The 23744-nt window shown below is 57.9% G+C and overlaps 1 protein-coding gene across 4 annotated transcripts in view; it reads left to right on the plus strand.

The window, feature by feature from the left end:
* The window catches only part of MYOM2 (myomesin 2), a 61869-nt gene that overhangs the window by 12336 nt on the left and 25789 nt on the right, over nt 1-23744 (plus strand). For 3 of the 4 annotated variants that reach the window (XM_074353604.1, XM_074353601.1, XM_074353602.1), the window contains exons 6-16: nt 77-169; nt 6051-6139; nt 6231-6281; nt 7016-7180; nt 9921-10082; nt 12124-12265; nt 14317-14516; nt 15112-15165; nt 19642-19769; nt 21184-21367; nt 22208-22382. In XM_074353604.1, the coding sequence (XP_074209705.1) occupies nt 77-169; nt 6051-6139; nt 6231-6281; nt 7016-7180; nt 9921-10082; nt 12124-12265; nt 14317-14516; nt 15112-15165; nt 19642-19769; nt 21184-21367; nt 22208-22382 (1443 nt within the window). The remainder of the gene's footprint in view (nt 1-76; nt 170-6050; nt 6140-6230; nt 6282-7015; nt 7181-9920; nt 10083-12123; nt 12266-14316; nt 14517-15111; nt 15166-19641; nt 19770-21183; nt 21368-22207; nt 22383-23744) is intronic. The other variant, XM_074353603.1, reaches the window with a different exon arrangement.

Consider the following 23744-nt stretch of genomic DNA (forward strand, 5'->3'; position numbering starts at 1 on the left):
CGCGCTGGGGCGACGAGGGGACACCCGCCCGGGCCCTGTCTGCCTGTACGCTCAGAGCAGTGCTTCCCTCGTTCAGGTATAAAGACGGCAGCCTGATCTGCCAGGCGGGGGAGCCGGGGAAGTACAGGATCGAGAGCAAGTACGGGGTCCACACGCTGGAGATCAACAGGTGAGAGCTGGGGCTCGGCCGTGCACCCCCAGCACCTGCCCGCGTGCTCCTCCCTCCACACACAACGGGGGGCCCCACGTCTGTGTCCTGTGCGACGTCGTGCTTTTCCCAGCTAATGAGACGGGCGGTGGACACAACGCTAGTGCCCTGGGTGTCAGGCCCGAGGGACGTGGACTCAGTGCTCTGCCCAGGCTGCTCCGGGAACAAAGAGGGGACGAAAGGACAAAGGGTGGGAGGAAGGACAAGGGTGTCCAGGTGTGAGGGCGCAGGGAGAGGCAGAGACGGCCTCACGCCTGGTCAGCAGCTTGCCGCGTCCCCGCCAGGTTTGGGCAACAGTCACTGAGCCGACTCTTCCAGGAAATCTAATGTCTGGCTTTTTCTCATAACAAATTGGAAACATGTAGTACATACAGGCGAGTAAAACAACCTCGGGTTCCTCCCCGTGTCCGACGGCCAGTGTCAGTGAGCCACAGTGGGTCAGAGAGGGTGAGCGCTGCTACCGGGCGGGGACCGGGGCGGGTGTGGTGCTTCGGGGCCGGGCAGGCCCTCGTGGGGAAGCTGTCTCGGGGCAGGGCTCACGGGGAGCGTGGGGGGACAGGGAGGTGCGGGGAGGAGGCTCGGGCCCCGGGACCGCAGTGGGGGGCCTGCGGGACAGGAGGGCACAGGTGTCTCCAGGGCCGCGAGGAGTCCCTGACTGCAGCCGTCGCCAGGACGTCGGCCGTTCCTCGGGGGCCACGGGGAGACCACAGAGGCGGGAAGGGGGAGACCTGACTTAGCTTCAGGAGGGTCACTCTGACTGCGGGTGGGTGGAAGGGCCGAGTGTCGGACAGCCTGGCCGAATTCAAGAGAGACGGGGGGCTTGGACCAGGGGTGCAGGGGAGCCGGGGGCTGGGCGTGGGCCGGCTTTGCATGGAGCCGGAGGCTTTGCTGAGGGACTGGATGTGGGTGTCAGCTTCGGGCTCCTGCTTCCGCCGGGACGAGGACGGCAGAGGGTTGGACGTGGGGGACACCCTAGGCAGCCCACTCTCGCTTGATTTCCAGACTTCCCAGAAACGTCCACAGGCAGGTAGCCATGCCAGCTAGGGAGAGTCTGCCTTCACTTTGAGGAGTGTCTTTATCTGGGGACCGGGTGACCCTTTTCTAACCAACCTGGGCCGCCCTGTGGCTACTTAGGGTAAGTTTGAGGTAGCAACTGGTTTGTTTTCAAGCTGCGTTTTAGTTACTGTTTTAAAAAGCGAAACAAATTCCCTCTCTCAAGCGTGAAAGGCCCTGTTCACACTTGTGTTGGCAGCTTCTACGTCTCTGTTGGGAATGACAGAGGCTTTGAACCAGCGAGGCCCCAGGAGACTGAGACGGCAGGAGGGGTCTCCTTCCTCCTCCGACGTGCTTGGCGTTTGCGCAGTCTCGCAAGTATTCGAGGAATGTGGGAAAGGAAATTTCCCCGACCAGCTTTTCTCCCAATAGGCTTACCCGCGTTGGGACGTTCTGAGCAGATGAAATGTGGGTATTTTTCAGAAAAAGAGCCCGGGGGAGCCTACAAATTACAGCTGATCTCAGCTGTTCATTCCAAACTGCTGAGTTTCCATCATCTGATCCGGGCCGGCTGAGTGCTGTGGAATGTGCTGGCTCCCTCCTCCGCTGGCTCAGCTGCCACTCTTCCTTCGGTTACAAGAGTGACATTTATTCCTATGAATATTCCCTGGCGGCTGTCACCGAATTCCTGAAGCGCCGAACAGGAAATTTAGTTCCCTTCCATGCTGGTCGGACTTGACACTATTTTATATGCTCGTAAGATTTTCTCCCGGGACTCACGGCCTGACTTCGATTTCTGCAAAGAATTTTAACGCTGCTTTGTGCCTGTGTGAAGGTGTCTGGAGCACTCCACCTTGTGCTTTGTCCCATCACCACCACCCCCGTCTCCTCGCCAGAGGGCTCCAGGCCGAACCTCTTCTTGCACTTTATTTTTAGACTTTGATATTCAAATTCTACTTTGAGTTAAACTTTAAATCCCGTGTCAGCACTGCTGAGAGTTTGAGGACACGGGGGCCTGACTACCCAGGAGAAATTCCTCGGCCACTTAGACCTCTGCCTGTCCCTCTTTAAAATAGATGAAGTGTTGTTAATTTCTCCTGTGGAGCTGTTTTTGGGCACTTCAGATAGTTGCTTTGGGATGCAAAAGGGCCCCATGGAAGCTGGTAAAAACTGAGACCAGAGGAGACTGGCTCTGTCTGTTCTGGGATCCTGTCCAAACAGAAAATAAATCCCTTTGCCCCTTAAGCACTTGCTTGCAGTTTCTGAGAGCACGCGGTAAAGGCTCGAATTAGACTCTGCGGGCTGCCGACACGCGTTCCTGAGTGTGGCCTTGGGAAGGAGAGAAAGATTGGAGCCCTCTGGGCGGTGGTCAGGCATGAGGGTCTCCAAGTGACCGGTGGACGGAATTTTCAGTTGGGCACCACCTCCTCGGCATCGGCCAGGTCCTGCTGCCCAGCCCCCTGCTGTGTCTGCCACCCGGTGCCCCCCGGCCAGGCTTCCTGGAACCCACCCTGCACCAGCAGGCGACGGAGACGCAGGAGCACCCCCGTCCACGCTGCACGCTTTCTCGTATTTGTACACGTTCCACTGTGTTTCGTACGAAGTAGAACATTTGCAGGAGAGACGGCAAGAAGACTGGGATTAAAGTAACTGCCGCCGGGGGGTCTAACATCCCCGCACAGCCCGCACTGGGCGCGCCCTGCCCTGGGGGCCGCTGCGGGAGGCCAGTGGGTCTGCGTGTTCTGGGGGGGCCTCTGCGGGCCCTCTCCTCCGAGTGTGTGCACGTGGGCACGTACACGTCCGTTTGTGTTTGATGGAAAAGGCTCAGGGTGCAGTCTGTGAGGCTGCTTCTCCCAAGCTCGGTCCCTTCCGCTGAGCGCCAGGTGCTGACGGGTCACCGGGCCAGCCCGTCGGCGCTAATGTGTTAGGTAGCTCCCGGCCGGGTCCCAATTCGGTGAAGGATGGGCTCCAGCTCCCGTGGGAGACACTCTTCTCAGGTGGGCCCGGCGCCCGGGGCTGGTCCTGTGCCCCCCTTCCTTACGAGGCTCCTTCTGGGATTCCTCCAGCGGTGCCCGGCGAGGGAGTGGTGGGCCAGCCGTTCCCCGCGGCCCCCACGGCCCTGAGACCCGCACTGTTTGTGGGGATGGAAAGGCAGAGAGGGAGGGCCCTCGTGGAGGAGAGACGGGGAACCTTCTCTGAACTTTGGTTCAAGAATTCAGCTAATGCATTTTCATCAATAATGTACACAGTGAGCACCGTCTTGTGAAGTTGCAAACTGTTTTCAAATGCATTGTTTTATTTAATCATCAGTGTCCCCCGAGTGGAGTGGGGGAGTTCAGTGAATGCACTTGAGGAGTTTAAGATGCATGCTGTTCACTTATTACCGAGTCAGTAGATAAGACGTATCCGGCGGCTGTAACCTGTGTCTGGAGACAGCCTCCCTGTGATCCCAGCAGCCGTTTTGCCCTGATTTTATTCTGACTGCGCAATATTGAAAATAATCCTGCTTCGCAGAGATACCTAGTCGCCAGTGGGAGCGTTAAGTCTGACGTGGAGTCAGAATGTAAGTCAGTGAAGCGGGGAAGGCAAGCGGCCCTGTCTGAGGGCCGTAGGCGCACAAACGTGTTAGTGTGGCCCGGGGCGGGCCCGTGCGTCGGCGCTTGACTGCACGTGAGGTGCTGCGTGTTTAAGTGTTGCTGAAATCCAGATGCAGGAAGGAGTTGGCAGCACATTCGGTTTGAGGACCTCGGGACAGTCTGGAGACCGTGAGACTGGACAATCCCCGACGGGGCTTGGGGGGAGGCAGTGCAGGAGATGTTGGAGAGCTTTGTGGTGACCGATGGACACACTCTGAGTGACGGCCACACTCAGCCCCTCCGAGGACTCCCCGTGGGCTCAGGCACTGAAAACGCCTCCCTTGGGCGTCGGGAGGGGACGCTGACGGTTGGCCCAGGGTGGGGAGGGTCAGCCCCCGCGCTGCTCCCGCCCCGCCCCGCCCTCGCCCTCGCCCTGGGGGTGCTGCTCGTTTTTGCCGCGTGACTCCTACTGCTGAGTCTGTCACGTGTGGGTCCCGGTCCAGCCTCCGATCAGGGGATTTCAAGGTGGCGTTTGTACGGGGCCCTTTGCTTCCCCCCGCTTTGCCCTGGTCTCCAGCTTTCCCACCCCTGCTGGGGGTACATGACCCCTTCTCCAGGCTGCTGTGTGGCTGCTGTTGGGCGGGGGCTTTGTCAGAGCAGTGGAGGGCTAATCCCAGAAGAATGCACGGATGGAAACACAGTGGTTTCATTGTTTGGAAGAAATAACCCAAGTGCAAGATTAAAAACAATTCAAGCAATGCCTAAGGTTTAAGGAAGAGAAGTAAGCCTGCCTTCCACCCTGCTCCCCGGACCCAGCCATCATGCCAGAGGCAGCTCGCAGGGCCTGTGCCCTGTGGGGGCGTGTGCGCACGCGTCAGGTGGGTGGATCAGCGCCAGGCGTCAAGGCCTAGTGGTGGATAATGCGTCCATGTTCCGGGATATCTGACGTGCCCCCGGGGATACGGCCGTCCCTGCAGCCTGCTCTCAAGCCGCCCGTAAAGCAGCCCTGAGTCCAGGCCAGAATGGCAGCTTCGTTGGCGGGCCTCGTGGCTGGCTTCCGGCCCCCGAGGTGCGGCTGAAGAGAAGGCCCTGAGCCCGAACGTCCGTGGGAGCAGCCGTGGAAGGAGACCAGCTGGTCTGCCTGACACCCTGGAACCGGACTGGACCCTCCTGGGGCAGGGACGGAGCTCAGGGAGGTAGCCGCGGTCTCTCAAGCGTTCTCTCCTTCATTGGAGACACTGCAGTTCTTGATCAAAGACGCTGTTTTCGGCTCGGAGTGGAAGAGAGAAGAAAATGAAATCCCTAAGGACCTCGGAGGAATGGGCTTGTCTCTGGAGGCACTGGATGCGTCGAGTGAGGCTTGAGTAACTTCACTTGCTCTGTATTTGTATTTTTCCGTTGTGTCCGTGATGCTTACTCTTGGAGAAGCAGCAGAAAGCTGCAGATCTGGGGGTTTTGTGGACCGTGTCTACCCACTTCTTAAAGGGCCGACTGCCCCGCCGCGTTAGCGGGGCCATGGCACTGTCTTCATACAAAGCAGCCGGCGTGAAACACCGGCAGAGCGCCAGCGTTTAGTAAGGGCCCCACAGACTTCAGCCCCTCCTCACCTGCTCTTGTCTGGTGAAGTTTTGGGGGAAGTTGGTGGGAAGACAGTTCACAGCTTCGACTTCTGTGAGACAGACGGGGGAGGTGGAGGAGCCCACCCCTGGGGGATGGGGGTTTGCAGTTCCTGCGTCATCGTCCTTTCCGGGGAGAACACGCGTCCCTGGATGCTGGGAGCCTCAGGCGGGGTCGGTCCAGGGGCTTTCATGACGCCCTCAAGTGGGGACTCTCTACAGGGGACCACCCTGCTTTGGGGTGTGCACGTGGGAACCCAGGGGAGGGGGGAGGGGTTAACTCTCCAGGAGGCTGTGTCCCCTGGAGCTGCCCCTTGACGAGATAAAACTAGGAATTCTGCAGACGTGGGAAAACAGAACCAGAGGGGAGACAGGCTTCCCCTTGAGAGTGAAACGACGCTTGCAGGGGAGCCAGCGCGTCTATTCCCCGCAAAGCCGAAGCCGAGCCGCAGCCTGGGACCTGACCTCTCCCGCGTCTACACTTAACACCTCGTTCGAGGACAGAGCTGGCGCTGTTCCAGCCCCGATCACTCGTGACCGAGGGCTCCAGGCCACACGAGCCGCTTTCGGGGGAGGCCGTGTGCGAGTTGGGGCCACCGGCTCCTAGAGAACAGGACGCAGTACGTTTGGGGCGACGTCTCGCTCTTTTCCTCCCAGGGCGGACTTTGACGACAGCGCGACCTACTCGGCAGTGGCCACGAACGTGCACGGGCAGGTGTCCACCAACGCGGCGGTGGTGGTGAGAAGTGAGTTTGCCTCGGGTGGGGCGCGCGGGCTGCGGGGGTGCCCTCCCGCCCCGTCTCTCCGCTGTGAGCACCAGCGCTGGCTGTCTTGCAGGGTTCCGAGGCGACGAGGAGCCCTTCCGTTCGGTGGGACTCCCAATCGGGTGTAAGTTGATTGTTCTCATTTTTTGTGTGGAAAAATGTGTACAAACATAGCGTGTAATTAAAAAATACATATTTTTCAGCATCAAATATTATTTTAAAACCATATTTCAAAAGACCCTTTCTCCTGGCCGGGGTCCATGTGCTGACGGTCGTGGCCATGGATTCCGGGGCTGATGCAGAATTTAAGTAAACCCTCGCTCACCACACGGGGCTCAGGCTGCCTCCCCGCACACCCGGCCCCTCCATCCTTCTTTGGCTGAGATGGCCAGATACGACCCCACGGCTGCTCTTCCGACGCTTCAGAAGTGTCTTGGTCAGCTCAGGCGCTGTAACGAACACCACACCCAGAGGCTTAAGCATCAGACAGTTACTTCCGTCAGCTCCGGAGTCTGCGGGTCCAAGGTCAAGGAGCCCACCGGGTGGAGGAGGCCTGGTGCCATCTGCAGAAGCCACCTTCTTGCTGCGCCCTCACTGGAGGAGGGAGGGCTGGGTCTCTTCCTCTCTTTACCAGGGCACTGATCCCACCAGGGGCCCCACCCAGGTGACCCCATTCAACCCTAGCCACCCCCGCGGGCCACCTCCTAACCACTGGGCTGGGGAGCCAGGGCTTCGACACGAGAACCCGGGGCACGATGTTCACCCCAGGACGCGGCTCCTTGGAGGAGGTGGGTGCAGGGGGAGGAGACACGTGTCCGCCGGCCCCTCCTGCGCTGACCGCGTCCCTCTGCTCCGCAGTGCCCCCGTCGTCTGTGATCCCATACATGCACTTCGATGTGCAGTTTGTGGAGAAATTTGGGGTCACCTTCCGGAGAGAGGGCGAGACCCTGACCCTCAAGTGTTCGCTGCTGGTGACGCCAGACCTGAAGAGGGTGCAGCCGCGGGCCGAGTGGTACCGGGACGGTGAGTGTCGCCTCGCGCTTGGGCTCGGGCTCCGATCTGGGCCTCGCTGGGGTAACGGTGGGTCGTAAACCTTAGTGCTGACCCGTGTTTGTCTCCACCTCTGTGATGGCCGTGGGCCGGGGGAGAGCCTGGAGCACCCGTGGCCTTGAACTTCCCCAGGGAACGGGGCGAACAGGGGCGCCTGGATTTAGATGAGTCACTGGGGCTTTATAGCCCCATCAGGAGGGTCTCCAAGGGATGAGAAAGGGTGGGCGAGGCGTCTGTGTCTGTTTTCCCTTGGCAAAAACAACAGCTACACCTTGAGGGCATGTCTGTGCCCGACTCTGCTCTGAGTGCCGTAACTCACTTGATTTTCATCAGGACCACGATGTAAGTGCCCTTAAGTCCCGCAAGGTGGGCAGCTGAGACAAGGAGCTCACCCCACCTCCCCCACCCCCGGAGGGGCCGAGCTGGGACTCGAACCCGGGCCGCCTGGCTGCAGGCCCCACCTGGCCCGGCACCGCTGCTCAGCCAGCTCGGCTGCTCCGTGCAGCTGGCTGTGTGCAGGGTGTGGGAGGGGCTTCATCTCTGGGCTAAAGGGAGCGTGTCTCCCGAGGACGCAGTCACAGGATGTTCCACCCATGTTTCTTCAGAACCTGACACAATGTGGAATATTACAGAGAATCGTAGGCCACTCCTGCCCGTGAGATATTTATATTCTGGTTGGGAAAACACACAGAATGGTAAAGCCGTGTCTCCATACAGTGTGAGAAATGTCCCAGGACGGGGTGAGATGCTTTGCCAAATGTGTGGTCCTGGCCCAGCGTGCTGCCGGACTTAGCCAGGAAAGCAGGTTTGCAGCGATGACGGAGGGCTTTATGGAAAGAAAAAATAGGTTGCTGAAAGATGAGCAGGCCTCAGGGTGGGGGGGGGGTGCCCGGGCCCGGGTGCGGGGACGTGTCCCGGGTCGGGGAGGGCCCGTGACCTTGCAGGGGCCGGGGGAGCGCACAGCTGGCTTTGCAGACCCTTGACGCCTGTTGGGTTGATCATTCAGGCCGCGTCTGATTTTTATGCCCCACGAGGGAGAGAAGGGGACGGGGCGGGGGCGGGGAGAGCCTCTGCCGTGGCCGAGGAGGTCCAGTTCACCCGCTGTTGCTCTAGTGTAAGATTTAAGGTCTAACTCAAGTTCTAGGAGTCTAACTCACCCTTTCTGGAGGGAGATGAAGTGGATTTGAGGACAGTTCTCCTAATGCTTTGAGAAGGTTTTCCCGTGACTAGGAAGTGCCCGGAGTTCTGGGGACACGCGGTTTCACAGGCTTGACTGATTTGAAAGGACCTGGCAAGTTCAAAGCCGTGTCTGACGGGCCGTCCTCCGCGGGGGCTGGAGCGGCCGTGGCCGGGGCTGAGCTGGGAGCCCAGCTCCGCACAGCCTGCCGCCACCAGCCCGGCACAGGCCCTGCTGCTCCAGTGGGAATGTGTGGAGGCTGCTCTCCCCGGCTTATTTTCAGACCTAAAGAGGCAACGACGTGTTTTCTACTCTTTAGAATTAAGGAGCCTTGAGCCACCAGTGGCCTGTCGGCCCCGAGGCGACGGGAGCCCACAAAGTGACGCCCTCTGCCGGGCTCGGGAAGTGCAGAGTGACAAGGACATTTGGAACTGGGACACAATTTAAGGGGGATCAGAACTCTAAAGTGACCGCAGGCCAGAAAACCCCTGTTCCGTAGAATAAAACCCGAGACCACGCTGGGTGTGATTTGCACGTGAGGCCGATTAAGTGGAGTGGAAGTCATACCCCGTGCCCCCCGCATCCCCGTGCCCCGTGGCCCAGGGCCCTCCTGAGCTTGCCAGTCAGGTGCGGTATGTGCCAGGTTTTAAAAATTAAAAATATAAAAATAAATCCTTTCTTTTAACACATGCAGTGTAGGCTTATGGGGAAAATTACTTCTGTTTGTCTGTCATGTGCTGTCTCTCTGGATCCGTACGCAGGTGTTACAACAGGGAACACGGTTTGAATCTGAAGTCTCCTTCTTCCGCTGAGCAGAGCACGGCACACAGCCTCCGTCCTCTGGCACCCATAGCTCGGGAGCTCCCTGTGCCCCACTATGTGAGCTGGCCGTCCCTGCCCTGCGTTTCAGTGTTTGAGCTGGTTTATATTTTCTCTGTTGCAAACATTTCTGGAATAAAGTCCTCACCACCTGCCTTCTGACACCTTGGGGCAGCTCTTAGGGTCTGTGCCGTGGTGTCCGGGCTGCGAGCCTATTTTAAGGCCGGGGCAGGCCTTCTCACTTTGCATCTGCACAGCTGCGCTCCCACCAGAATGTGAGCGTGGCTCCCTGCCCTTTCCAGCTGTAGATGCTGCCAGATCGGTGGGTGAAGGGTGATTTCTCCTCGCTGTTCTTTGCGATTCCGCAACGTCCGGTGTGGAATGTTTTTTCATCGTTTAATTTCTTCTCTCAAAATTGGCCTTTGTGGCGCCGCGGCCTTCTGAGGAGGGTTTGTCGGCACCTGACGGTTTATTTCTGAGGAACCTGGTGGAGCCCGTCCTGGGGTCAGCGTCGAGGTTCGGTGCCGCTCGAGGGCAGAGCCGTGCCCGTTTCCGACAAGCTGTAGCCTTCGCGCTTGGAACGCTGTCCCCGGCCCCCCGGCGAGGGGCGCGCCGGGGCCGGGCGCGGGCGTCTCGCGGGCCTCGCACGTCTGTGCTGCAGGTGCGCTCCGGGGTCCTCGGCGCCCCTGAAAGCATCTCGCTTTGAACTCCTTCCAGATGTGCTGCTGAAGGAGTCCCAGTGGACGAAGATGTTCTTCGGGGAGGGCCAGGCCTCGCTGTCCTTCAGCCACCTGAACAAGGACGACGAGGGCCTCTACACCCTGAGGATCGTGTCCAGGGGAGGGGTCAGAGACCACAGCGCCTTCCTGTTTGTCCGAGGTGCGCGGGCTGGCGGGCGGGACTGAGTGCTGGTTCCCTGGGTGCCCCCGACAGCGTCCGGGGCGGACGTGGACCAGGGCTGTCCTTCCCAGTCAGTCCCTGGTCACTTGCTGGAATTTACAGAATGTCTGTGAAGAGTGAACACAGCCCCACCGCTAACTCTGCAGGGAGCCCGAGAGGGGGCGGGTGTGGAGCGAGAGGGCAGGTTGTGGGGCCGCCCGTGTCCCCCACCTCGTCCGCTCCCTCAGACTCCCTCAGCATGAGGGGCAGAAGACCACGGCCAGCCTCCCGCCCTCCTGAGTCCCCCCACTTCAAGCACACGCGTGTTTAAGTTGATGATGTTGGCGGCCACACGCCTGAGGGTTTACGTCCAGCGACTTCATCCTCACGACAGCCCGCAGGACAGCTTTCTCCATCCCACAAGTGGGATGGAAAACAAAATCCACCATACGCCAGGCACCGCGGTAGATGCCACGTGCGTGCTGTATAGGCACGCCGGTCTTTAGACGTGTGACATACTTCTGTGTTCCATGTAAGTGCCCATCACACACCGGCTTACAGGTGAACACGTTCGTGTGTGTGCCTGGATGTGTCTTCCATACGTTTTGTATATAAAGTGGATGAAGGGACATATAAAAAGGGTAAGATTATATATATTTTGTGTACAATGTACATACACGCATGTGTGTATCCTTACATACAGGTGTACATATACGTGTGTACACACATCTATTCACATACACGTATACAATCTAAAATATTCTCTCCTTTTCAAATGAAGGTGTGGGGACCTCCCTAGGGTGGAGGCGCTGGGGGCCAGAGCTGGGTCCCCTGCGAAGCTGCAGCCCTGTGTGTGTGGGGACAGCGCCTGCCTGAGCCCTTCCCCGTGCCTGCCCTCAGGCATAGAGGCCCCTCTTGGCCAAGGCACGGCTGAACCGCCCTGAGGACATCAGCACAGTCCACCCTGGGTGGCTGGGCCGCTGCGCTGACCCCGGGCCCCAGCTCCCTCCCCCGCGGTCCCTCCCTCGGGATGCGCTGCCCTCTGTTCTCGTGCACCTGGCCTCGCCTGTCGTGGGCTCGTGTCTCCTGCAGCCTTACGTCCACCTCCGGCACCAGGTTACCTGTGCCTGGAATAACCCAATTGTGTATAATTTTTTCCAAACCAGATCAGTTAGATCTGCGTATGAAGGAGGGGCTGTGTCATCTGGGAATATTTTAACTTAAAAAAAAAGAAAAAATGCAAATTAAGCCCCCCCACCCCTACCAGACAGCATAAACTTGCAGGGCTGGGGTCTTACACACATGCACAAAGTTTTACCGTTTTTATTAGGTTGGCCTTAAAGCGTCCCTTCCATTCTCTGCGCCTGCCTTCTGGCACGATGCTCTGTCCCATTAAAGCACAGTAAATACAGCGCAGCTGAAGTCACCTTGCTCTGCAGCTCAGCCAACAAGGGGGAAAAGGACACACGTGGGGGACTCTGGCTGCTCCCATAACTTTCCGAGGATTCTGAACAGGAGAGAAAATGGCTCCACGTCAGAAATCCTTCGCTTTCAACATGCTGAGGAGACGGGAGCAGGAGCTGCGTCGTGCTTGCCCTGCTGAGACGGGGCAGCAGCCCCGGTGGTCACTGAACAAATGCGCGTCTGCGGCAGGGAGGCCAGATACGCAGGGTCTGCACTTTCTAAACCGCTCTGTCGGCGTCGAGGCCAAACCGTAACTGTGCCGTGGTCAGCCGGCTGTGGGGCAGGACCCATGAGGACAGGCCCAGCGTGTGCTCACAGCTTGCAGGAGAGAAATTTAAACCCTCCCATCTGAGGACGCTGAAGCACCCAGGGCCGCGGGGGCACCTCTCAGGGTCTGAGAGGCCTCATTACTATTCTCATCCTTTCCTCGGTCGGTGTTGACGTGACGTGACATGGCCCCGTGCCGTCAGGAGAGGGTGGATCTGATTTTGGGTTCAGTTATGAAGAACCCCAGACTCGAGGGCCCCGTGCCCCGTGCCCCCCGCCCCGGCCCCTGACCGCGTGCCTCCCCCACCAGACGCGGACCCCCTGGTGACGGGGGCTCCGGGCGCGCCCATGGACTTGCAGTGCCACGACGCCAACCGCGACTACGTCATCGTGACGTGGAAGCCGCCCAACACGACCACCGAGAGCCCGGTCCTCGGCTACTTCATCGACCGGTGAGTGTCTGCTGGTCCCTCCGGGGACGGAAGCGCTCCTGAAGCGGGTGTCGTCGCGGACAGCGGCTTGGGCGTTTTCCTTGTTACGTTCTGGAGCTTGAGCATTCATTTATTTATGGGTATTTTCCTAATCTCAGGGTCACGACACCTTTCTCGATGGGATGTAGGAATTCACTGCTTGGTTACTTAGCGTTCCTGACTGCGTAACTGGAAAATACCACCAACCAGGCAGGGCCCTGTGTTCCTCTGTGTGGTGGCGGCGGCGGGGGGGCTCTGTTGGCCTGCTCAACACGAGGACCGGGCCCCACCCTGCGTCCCCGGGCTCTGAGCCCGGCCTCCAGGTTCTGCTGAGGGTCCAGCCCGGGGCTGGGAACGGGGCTCCGGCTGGCGGGTCCACGCTCGGCCCTGTTCCCCGCTCCCGAGGGCAGGAGCCCGGGCGCCGGGAGCTGTAGCGGAGGGTGCTGGCCCATTCGGACCCAAATGCCGTCCTCCTCTCTGTGAAGCAGTGTCTGCTTCTTGTTTCCAGGTGAAGGAGAGTGATGCCTCAGAGCGGGAGCTGTTAGTGGTGAGGGGAACGCAGGGCATCTGAGCCCCCAGGCGGTGCTAACCCTTCACGTTCCATCACCTGTGCAGCGCTCAGGGGCTGGGGCAGGGCACGGGCAGAGCAGTGAGTTCACTGCATTTGCAGTTCTAAGCACCGAGTGAAGTCACAGTCAGCGAAGGTGGATCTAGAAGACAGAGGGCATTAGCTCTTCGCTTGGGTTCTGGATGGTTCTGGAGGGAAATTAAGATCTCGTATGTGTAAAAAAAAATAAAATAAGGAGGTTATTTCAGAAAACATAACCAGCTCAGTTTGTTGGCGTTGTATTAACTAAATTCCCTTCTCCACCAACAAAACTGTATTTAGGTAGGACAGTCACCCTCAGGGAAATAGTCCGATAGTGCTGGAGTCAGATTTGCATCGTTCAGAGTTTACCTTGAATTAAAAAATGAAAAACAAAAGCTATTTTCTACTGTCCTAAGACATTTGATAATTTTCCCAACCACTTGGCGCCTTCTCAGTTAATGCTCCACTCTGGTCTCTCCCTCGTTAAAAAAGATAAAAGCAACAGAAACTCTGGGTGGGGGGAGGCGGCCCCTTTGCTGGCCCTCTCCTGTCCTTGCAACTTGCCAGCGGCTGCTTTGAGCTGAGTTCCTCCCCTGCCAGACTCTCAGTTTGGACCACGTCACCCTCTGGCTGAGACAGGGCAGCGCATGCTGGTCAGAGAACTTCCGTGAAAAACCCCGATTCGTCAGGAGGACAGAGAGTTGACCCTTCTAAAAGCACGGGCACGACCCTGGGGCTGGACGGCCCCGAAAGCCGGGCCTTCTCAACTTGCTCCTTCCTCCTGGGAATCTGACAGGAAGCTTCAGTCCTGAAATTTCTCAGCCTGTGAGAAATGGCAGTTAATCTTGGCTGCGTTTCTACATTTCTGGTCAGGACTTAATATTTTCAGAAGACGTCCAAATTCCACACGAGAGCTGCTCTAGAAAGAAACACCTTGACATTGTTGGGGTAGGCGGTGGGCCAGCCGTGCGGGGAGGACACACTCCACGGCTCGGGGGAGGAAGCAGCAGCCACCGTGGGGCACCGGGCGGAAGGCCGTTGGTTTCCTGAGCCTCTGCAGCGGACGTGCGGGGCGCGTGGGGGCACCCGCTGATTCTGGGGTGTAAACAGGGAGAGAGCTCTCAGGGACAGACCTGAAGTGTCCTCTGGAGATTTTGCCTGAATGTGTCTGAAGTCAGGGATTAATCTCCAGCTGTGCTACAAAGGCTCGGGGAGAAATGTGTGTATACGCTGCACTTCCCGGGTGGCTCTGTCTCCCGAAGTCCATGTACGCTGCTGTTTGTGGAAACCAGCATTTGGACAGCATCGGCTGTGCCAGTGGAGACGGCCTCCTGCTGCAGTGGCCGTGTGTGTACGGGACGCGGGCACGGGAGACGGACGCGCCCGCGTACGCTGACCAGACTGACGTGCTTGTTGTTCTCTGCTCTTTTCTTTATCGTTGAAGCTGTGAAGTGGGAACTGACAACTGGGTTCAGTGCAACGACGCCCCTGTGAAAATCTGTAAATACCCGGTGACCGGCCTCTTGGAAGGAAGGTCGTACATCTTCCGCGTGCGGGCCGTCAACAGCGCTGGCACCAGCCGGCCGTCCAGGGTCTCGGAGGCCGTGGCCGCCCTCGACCCCCTGGACCTCAAAAGGCTGCACGGTAGGTGGCCGAGATTTCAGGTTTCCGGCAGCTTCGTGCGACTGTTCTCTCTCTTCCCCCCAGCTTGTGTGCGAGCCTGGAGAGCGTCTCCAGGGCTGAGCCGCACCTCGGGGTCCCCCGTGTGGCCGCCAAGGCCACGTCAGCGGTGGGGACAGCCAGGCTGACACTTAGACTTTGAAGCGAAGGGGCTTCAGACATCTTCCCAAGGCTCTTCACGGAAGTCCAGTTTAAACTGGGCCAGAGCTTGACTTTTCTTAGTCCATCGATGTTGCCATTTCAACACACGATGAGGCTCAGAAGGCGCTGAAGCCAAGCCCCTTAATGTCACCGGCCGCAGATTCCTCAAGGGGGTCGGACCCTTAATTGCGGTTCTGTGTCAGTCGCTGCGCTGTCCTCACCTGCTTGGCCTGAGAAGACCTGAGAAGCACTAGGTGCCTTTAAGGCGTCTTCCAAAGCGTCAGCCCTGGTTCTGCCAGAGCTGCACGGACGCCGCAATCAGGCTGCAAAGGGGAGTGGGACCTCGTCCCGGGGGAGGCGGCTGTTTTCTGTAGGAACCTGTGGATGTCAAATTCAGCACCACCCTTTCTCTCCGCAGCAGCCCACCTGGGGGGACACAAGGAAACGGTCACCTATCAGGACGACCTCGAAGGTGAGGAACTCTTCCCTGTCCCTTCAGCTGCGTATGCCCTGGGGATTAGGGCTTTGTGATTAGGGAAGCAAGACGGAGAAAAAACACCCATCAGGTGGGTTCACTCTTCTGTGTAAAAATCAAAACTGCAGGTCAGGCTTCAGGGCTCGCAGGGCAGAGGGCGGGAGCGAGAGCAGGAGTTGGGGTCAGCGGAGTTGTGGCCGCATCCCCGCGTGTGTGTGTGTGGGGGGGGGGGTCACCCGTGCTCCCTGGGGACTTACGGAGACGTAACCAGACGGACTCTGGAACGTGATTCCTGGCCGAGGCTGTGGTCCCTTCTCCCAGATGCCAATGCTAGAACAGTATTTGCTTTTATTTTTTTAAGCAAAAAAATGTATTTTAACTGAAAGGGATTAATCTTTCCTGCCAAATAATGTCCCTGTGGCTCGAAAGTTTGCGTTTCCTTTTTGATACTGGATTTTATGACCACTTCTCTTTAATATTTCTTCCCAAGAGAGAAAGCTCGGAAGGTGGGTTTCCTGAGAAGGGGAATCCAGCATCATTAACCAGAAGGCCAGAGATTTTAGTTGCACTTATAATTAGCATTCATAGAGGACGAGGGAAAACGTAAAAATTTAAAAAAATGACTTAATTTGGAGCCACTGTCCCAGGAGAGGTACTTCTGAGTTCTTTAAAATTGCAGCTGGCCTGGGGAGACAGTTCTTTCCCCAAAGAGCCGCAGAGTCGGCGAAGGCCAGAGGCTGACGTTCATGTTTACCCCCGAGTGGCATCCAGACCTCGTATCACCTGCCCCGTAAAGACGTTTCTCCAGGATCTTGAGAAGAACATGTAATTCTCTGAGGAGCATCCTTTATGGGTTATGGTTAATCCTATGGTATCATTTAACGTCTTGGTTAAAACCTTCACTTCCAGAAAATCCCAGAACCTGGGAGAGACGCCCAATAAGTAAGAGACGAAAGGAAACACTCGGGAAAGGCTGACATGGTGACGTCCTAAACGGCTGATTAGGGCGGATGTTTGAGTTAATGAAAAACAGCCCCTGGCGTCTGGGAGAGGCGCTGCTGCGGGAGGTCGGCCGGGGTGAAACAGACATTTCTGACACGAGAGAGGGAAGGGGGGCGCCTTTCCCCTCTGACAGGGTCCTTGAGGAGAGCAGCCACCTCAGTCACCTGGGCGGGCAGGTCGGAACGCAAACCGGGTGAGAATGACCTGAAACGAGAAGGCGTGAGCTGGTCTGTAAACACTGCACACCTGCGGTGAGCCTGCGTGCTGTGAAGGTCACTGTGAAAAGCCGCGGGGGCGAGGTCGCGTGACCCGACACCCCTTTCCAGGGCAGGAGCGGTGCCCTTTCGGGGGTCGCTTCATACGTGAAGATGATGCAGCCGGGTATAAATAGCCCGCCATTCATGAAGGGCCAAATAAAGAAATAACACGTTTGCAAGGCCTTGTTTTCCGACGGCTACAACGGAAGTTTGTCTTACACAATAGTGGTTGTTTCCACCTGGAACAGAGTCTCAGCTAATACCTCCCACGTGTCGTCTCCCGTTTTCTTTCTCGTAAGAAGCCAGGGCTTCTGGTTGCCTGGGCCCGTGACTTCCTGCTGTTGGATGATTTCCTGAATGTGGTGGCTTTACAGCCACGTCCTGGGAGACGTTTCTGAGGCTGTTTGTGTAGCTGGTTGTGAAAGGCCAAGGCTAAGACACTCAGATGGAAACTCAGTTGCCTTGGGACGTTGGCACGGCCCAGAGGGCAGCCCCACAGGCCTTCAGCTCCCCGCATGAGGCTGTGCCTGCGGGGCACGGGCCGCGGCCGCGGTCTAGAACAAACCAGGTGTGAAGTTAAATACCCTAACCCTGAGACGGGGGTCGGAACGTTCGTCTGTTTGCTCACTTTAAGCAACAAATACCTCTTCCAGTCAATACAGATCTTCATAGAGACAGAAAGAAACTCCGTAACGTGTCTGGGTTCAGATGTGCTGTAGGAATTTCTGCCTTTTCTGTCCATGTCGCTTTTCTTCATCTAAGCTTAGCTTCCTCTCTCAGTGCTGTTTTGGCCAGAAAAAGAACTGGCAGATGCCATTTGTGTTCATGAAAGAGAGACATTTCTTTTGTTGGCTCTGAAGTTGCTCCTTTGCTATTTCCTGTTTTTTTTGGCCGAGTTTTCATCATCATTTAAATCTTGGTGAGTGTCTTCCTGCAAACATTTAAATTGCTATCCATGCTTCTCTCTTAATGTCATCCAACATTTCCAGTCTTCCTTGAGCTGCTCCATGGAAAAGTGGACCCCCGTCTGGGGAAGGATCAGAACGGCTCCCGCAGACGCGACGGGATTGTTTGTCCCAGCGGCAGATCCAGGCAGTCGCTGTGCTGCCCCGGACAAGGCCGTCTGGGGCTAGCATGCTGAATCCATCATTTGCTCTGAATGCCACAAACTCACTTACAGCTGTTCCTTCTCTCGAATTCTGTCATCTTGGGCATTCTAAAACTTCCAAAGAAATTTCGCGTTTCATTGACTTAGAGAAGCGTCTCCTAGCGGGCTGTGGAGGCTGGGGCGTCCTGGAGCTGACAGAACACAAAGCTGGCTTCAGAATCAGGAGACTTGGGCAAGGACCCCAGCTCAACCGCCCACCAGCCGTGTGATCTTAGGAAGCCCAGCGTTTCCCTGAGCTCGTTCTGAGCTCCACGTCCATTTCATGTTTCCATTTCCAGCCAGTATTGACGTGACTCGTTAGGACAGGGCTCCAGAGAAGCACGGTGACCCAGAGGCAGAGGCCAAGGGCAGAGCCGGTGCTGCGGTCAGCACACGGGGAGAGCGTTTGGCTGTTCCCTCTCATTCTGTTTTGCCTGCATCTGCTGAGTCTCCTCTCAGCTGTGGGAGTGTCGGTGACGGACGTCCGTGTATCTCCGTGGCCCCACTGGGCTCCCCAGGGCCAACTTGAATCCCCTCCTCTTCCCTTCAGGGCTGGAGTCGCCTGCAGACCCGAGGCTCATGCCAGTGTACAGCCCAGGGTCTGATAACACGAGCGTCTCACCCCGATCAGGGGCTCCCTGCGGACAGAAACGATTTTATTCCTTGTTGCCGTGGCCTCGGATTTGGTGTGCTTTGTTCCGTTTCCCTAGGCCTGGAAGTTGTGAGCCAGGTCTGCAAACAGCCAGGCATTCAGGGCTGACCTTGCGGGAGAGGTGCTTCTGCTTCCGACTCCCCCAGCTCAGGCTGCTCTGGCCACCTGCCTGGCTTCCTCCTGTCCCCTCGGTTTGTTCCTGCGCCATCTGGTACCTCTGAAGTGGACCCCGGCTCCGTTCTGGAGCTTGGCCGCGTGGCCCTGGTGGATTTCCTGTGTCTTCTCCCCTTCGTGCCTCCCTGGTCTCCTTAGGTGTGGACGCGGCACGCAGATCCGCCCGGTACACTTGGCACTTTTCTGGAGACACCCTGGCTCCTTGCCTGAAATCCAACCCACTTGCCAGGACGCTCCTGGAGAAGACCAGGCCCGCTTCGATGCCCGCGTCGCCCGTAAAATGTGATGAGCTCAGTAACAGGACTCTTATGAAATGAAACTCCGGCTTGTTTGCGCTGTTTCCATGCGGCTGTTCAGTTTCTTGCCGGCGGCAGAGTCCGGAGGGAGCAACTGGATATCGAGCAGGGCTCAGAGATGTCCTGGGGACGTTTGAACCATTTTAATCATGTGCTAATCTAATTGGAAGCTCATAATATTTTGTATTGCAATTACCGGGACCGCAGGTCTGGAAAACCTCCACCCCTTATGAGGAGTTCTCATAGGCTAACTTAACACCCCAGACACCCAACGTTGTATTAAAAAACGTCGTGTGTCAGAAGAGAGGGCTGGCGGGCCTCTCTGATGCAAATGTTTTATCACAGTTACTTGCAAAAGACTCACTGATGTCATTCGGGAATCCCAAGTGCACGGGCAGAGACAACGAAGCTTGCGACCGTGGGGCAGGTCCTCCCAGGGCAGGAAGAGCAACGTGCCTCACGAGCTGATGGATCGTTTCAGTGCTCTGAGGGCACCGCTAAGGGGAACAGCCAGCGAGCGTCGTGGCGGCGCGCACAGTCCGTCGGGCAAGGCGCTCCCGCTGCAGAGCACGGTTGCCAACGCCATCCCTGCACCAGTTCCCTGTGCAGTCAGAGCGCCAGTTCTGGTTAAATGTCCTGCTTCCTCTGGGTGAATCCCTCCCCATGTCCAGCTGAAACTCTGGATGGGTTTTGATTAGATTCTCTCCATGTGAACTGGCTTCTACTGGAAGCATAAGTAGCTGGATGGTCTTTATCAGTTCATGATACTTGAGCTCTGGAGAAACAGGCCTTGCCATTGGCTGCTTTCCCCAAATAGAAATGGAGCACAGGACGGTGGGCCCGAGCGCCCTTCCATGCCGGGACGTGCCTGGGGGCGGTGCCCGAGGGTGGCTGCCGCCGCGCGCCGGGTTCTTCCAGCCCTCACTCAGTTTGTTCCTCCTCCAGGCGAAGTGCAGATTCCAGCACCTCCCACCAACGTGCACGTCTCAGAAACCAGCAGGACGTATGTCGTCCTCAGCTGGGACCCCCCTGCTCACCGGGGCAAGGACCCGCTGATGTATTTCATCGAGAAGGTACTCCCGGGCCGGGGCTCCGAAACTGGCGAATCTGTCGGATTTCCTGTTACACTGTTTGTGGGTTTTAAGGTTGAGCAGCTGTCAAATCCATCACCACAGAGACTATGTCACTGTTATTTAATAAGAAGCTGTGGGTGCTGGCTGACCGGGACCCCCCTGAGGAGCCCTGCAAAGGGAGTGTGTCCCAGCGCGGGGCCCCCGTACCCGGGACACATGGGGCACATGGGGCACACGAGGTACCCAGGGCACACGGGGCACACAGAGCCCCCATACCTGGGGCACTTGGGGCACACGAGGCACACGGGGCACACGGGCACACGGGGTACCTGGGGTGCATGAGGCACATGGGGCACCTGGGGCACACAGAGCCCCCATACCTGGGGTACTTGGGGCACACGGGGCACATGGTGCACCTGGGGCACACGGGGCACATAGGGCACACAGGGCACACAGGGTACCCGGGGCACACGGGGCACACAGGGAGCCACACTGAGGGGCTCTCGCTCTCTTTCGGCTAAAGCTCTCTGGGCTCCCGAGTTCTGAGAGTTCCGCAAGGTGGGGAGGTGGAGAGTGGCCCTGCTAGCAGAGTGTCCGTGAGCCCAGCGGACACTTGGTGGCGACCTCATAGAGGAATTCACCCTCCGGAGGGCGGACGGTTACACGGACTCATGGTTTGGAGACTTCTTAGATCTGGACACATATGAAGAAACTGTGTGTTGCAGCCTGCACACACACACGCATCCGCATGCACACACACGCACAGTTCATGTACATAACCAACAAACTCCACACACGGTGCCCTCACTACACACTGCATGCCCTCTCCCGCCTTAGCCTGTCCCGTTGCACAAAGTGCAGTTGTGACCCACTCATTCAAACTGGTGACCTGTGATTGGGTTGTGGGCCGTTGCTGGAAACCCTTTTTGGCTTTGTTGGTCTACACTTACATTACAACGTAATATATACAGCCCAGCATACGTAACATGCACACGAAGACGAGCTGGATACGGGCACCTGACCTACGGCAGCAGCGTTCACACAACGGGGGGAAGTCAAGGCGGGTGGAAATGACAGGGGTTCAGGCCCCAGGAGGCGCAATGACCCTCGACTTTCCCCGCTTGTCTGCGAGGCTCGCTTGCGTTACCGTCTTACTAACTAACTTGCGATGTTTGCGTTACGAGAGTCCGGGCGGTCAGCCAGGTGCAGCAGTGGTGTCTTCTCGGCCCTCTTGAGGGGCGGCTCCCTGTCCACCCGCCGCGCCGGGGAGAGCAGGCGCCAGCACACACGCGCGGGCTCCCGGAAGCGTCTCACTGGGTGTCGCTGGCATCCGGCGCTGTCAGCTTCAGGGGAGCGCGCGGTGAGCTGGCGGCGTACACCTGGGAGCCCCCGTCACCAAGCCCGTCTCTTGCAGTCCGTCGTGGGGAGCGGAAGCTGGCAGCGGGTGAACGCCCAGACGGCCGTCAGGTCCCCCCGGTACGCCGTCTTCGATCTCGCCGACGGGAAATCCTACGTGTTCCGAGTTTTGTCGGCAAACAAGCACGGTCTGAGCGACCCATCGGAAATCACTGCCCCCGTTCAGGCCCAGGACACCATCGGTGAGTCGTCCTGGCGGGAGGCCAGGCTGTCGGACGGCTTCGCCCACGTCCATAGAGACCCGCTGTCGCACATGCGCCAAAATCCACGCCTCTAAGTGCCTTCTATGGGAGGACGACCTCCCTGCAGCTTTGGTCCGTTGTCAGCACTTCTCCAGAGTTCTGTCTTCTTTGCGTGAAACTAATAAATGAGTTAGAAATATTCTGAAACGACTACTTAAAAAAAACGGCCCCACCTAAACGCGCTCGGGTTTCCGGCCCGTGTGGCTTGGCGCTCCCTCCCTGGAGACATCAAACACGGACGGCAGAGATTCGGAATCACACGGGGGGGATCCCGGCGTCAGATCTTGGTTTGATTTTTTTTCTTTGATGGGGAGGTAATTTTTTTTCCCAGAGGTGCTGGGGATTGACCCCAGGACCTCGTGCACGCGGAGCACGCGCTCTAGCACTGAGCTGCGCCCCCCCAGGTGTGATTCTGAGTCCCCTACAGAGGCCCTCGAATCTGATAGGCACCTGTGCTGCTAAATGGGTCACTTTGTCACTTCCCAGGTAGCAGAGCATGGGTGTCACTGGAGGGTCCTCGGCGACGGTTCTAGGGCAGGTGCAGGGCTTCTGGGGTCGGAATTCCTTTCTGTGGGGGCCAGGCTGGGGCCTGGGGGACAGAGGGGACCGGGGACTGTCCAGCACCTCCTGTGTCCCCTCTGGCTCTCAGCACCGCCCCCACTTTCCTGTGCCGCCCTCCTTTGTCCACATCTCATCTAAAGCCCTGAACCCTGTGGACAGGAGGGCCTGCAGGTGTCTGTGTGCCCCCAAACTTACCATGTCGCTGTCTTCTCTGCCCAGCGGTCCCCTCGGCCCCCGGCCGCGTCCTGGCTTCGCGAAACACCAAGACGTCGGTCGTGGTGCAGTGGGACAGGCCCAAGCACGAGGAGGACCTGCTGGGCTACTACGTGGACTGCTGCGTGGCTGGGTCCAAAGTCTGGGAGCCTTGTAACCACAAGCCCATCGGCTACAACAGGTGCTGCCCCTGGCCCCCTCCCCGCCTTCCCGAGGCCGGCGGCCTTGCCTGGAGTGCAGGACGAGAAACGGGTGCACGGGCCAGGGCGGGGACACCCGTGGCGTCTGCGTCCCGAGTCTGTTTCCTCACCTGCACGCCGGGGCGCCGGGATTAAAGCGGACCGACCGGCTAGTTCCTGCCCCTGGGCTGAAGTGGTCTGTCTGTTGATGGGAGGGGCAGCTCAGAGCCACACCAGTTCTGACACAATTAGCATTTAAGGCTTACCCTGAACAGGGGAGGCCACCGAGATGAGAAGGGTGTTTTATTTTTCTGTCTTGATTTTTCAAACTTTTTAAATTGCCTTGTTGACCTGGTGGGCAGTCCTGTCCAGCTGCACGAAGCTGGGGACCCTGACAGCGGCTCCGTGTGCGGTGGGGGTGGGCGTCTTTCCTCCCGTCATGGATTTGCCCCCATCCCATGCTGAGAGCGCAGGGATGGCCCGGGTCTGTTAGCCTTTCTCCAGGATGCGCCCTGGGACAGCAGAGCAGCCGTCAGGTTCTCCACTGTGGAAGGTTATCAGTTATGGTTCAGGCGCCTTTCCCTCTTCACTCTTATTAAAAAAAAAAAAATGGGAAAAGCTGTGGCTGGAAAAGCAGCGAGGTGACAGAGGAGAACAGCAGTCAGTGGTTATTCACAGCCCTTGGCAGCAGAGGCAGGAGCAGCTGTCAGAGCAAAACGCTTAAAATACCATCCTAGTGCAGGAACTCGTAAATGGCTAAAGACTTAGATAACCTCTGCTCGCACTTACTGAGAACTTGCCACGGGGGAGGCAGCTGTGCTGAGAAGTAGGTACTATGATCCCATTTTACAGATGGGAGGACGGAGTCTCTCAGAGGTCAGGCAGCTTGACTGAGGGCACAGAATCTCTTAGGTGTCCAGGCTGGTCTCTAAGCCTGTCCTGCCTTCACAGTCAGCCTTTGGCCACTGCAGTGTAACACTCACTAAGTTTTACGTGCGTGGGTTCTTTTAGGTAAGGAGTGGAATCTTACTTTGTAACAGAACTTTGATCCCGAGGAAACCTGGCAGGTTCAGAATTGGAGGGGGAGCCCCAGAGCGAGGGGCTTCCACACAGCGTGTCCCACTCGGGATCCCCCGGGCTTGGCTCCCTGCCCCTCGGACCTGGTCCAGCAGCCGGTGGCCCTCCTCTCCGAGTCTGGCTCCCTCCAGCGCCTGGTGTCACCCTATTGCTGCCTTACTTTTGGACACAGTGTGTTGATTGCAATTAACGAACTAACACTGAAAATAAAAATGACGTATGTTACGCGTCTCTGAGGCACCTGAGGAGGACAGCGTCCTCTTAGCCCCGGTGCAAACGCTTTCATG

The sequence above is a fragment of the Camelus bactrianus genome, chromosome 26 (assembly GCF_048773025.1).
Source record: "Camelus bactrianus isolate YW-2024 breed Bactrian camel chromosome 26, ASM4877302v1, whole genome shotgun sequence".
Taxonomy (NCBI): domain Eukaryota; kingdom Metazoa; phylum Chordata; class Mammalia; order Artiodactyla; family Camelidae; genus Camelus; species Camelus bactrianus.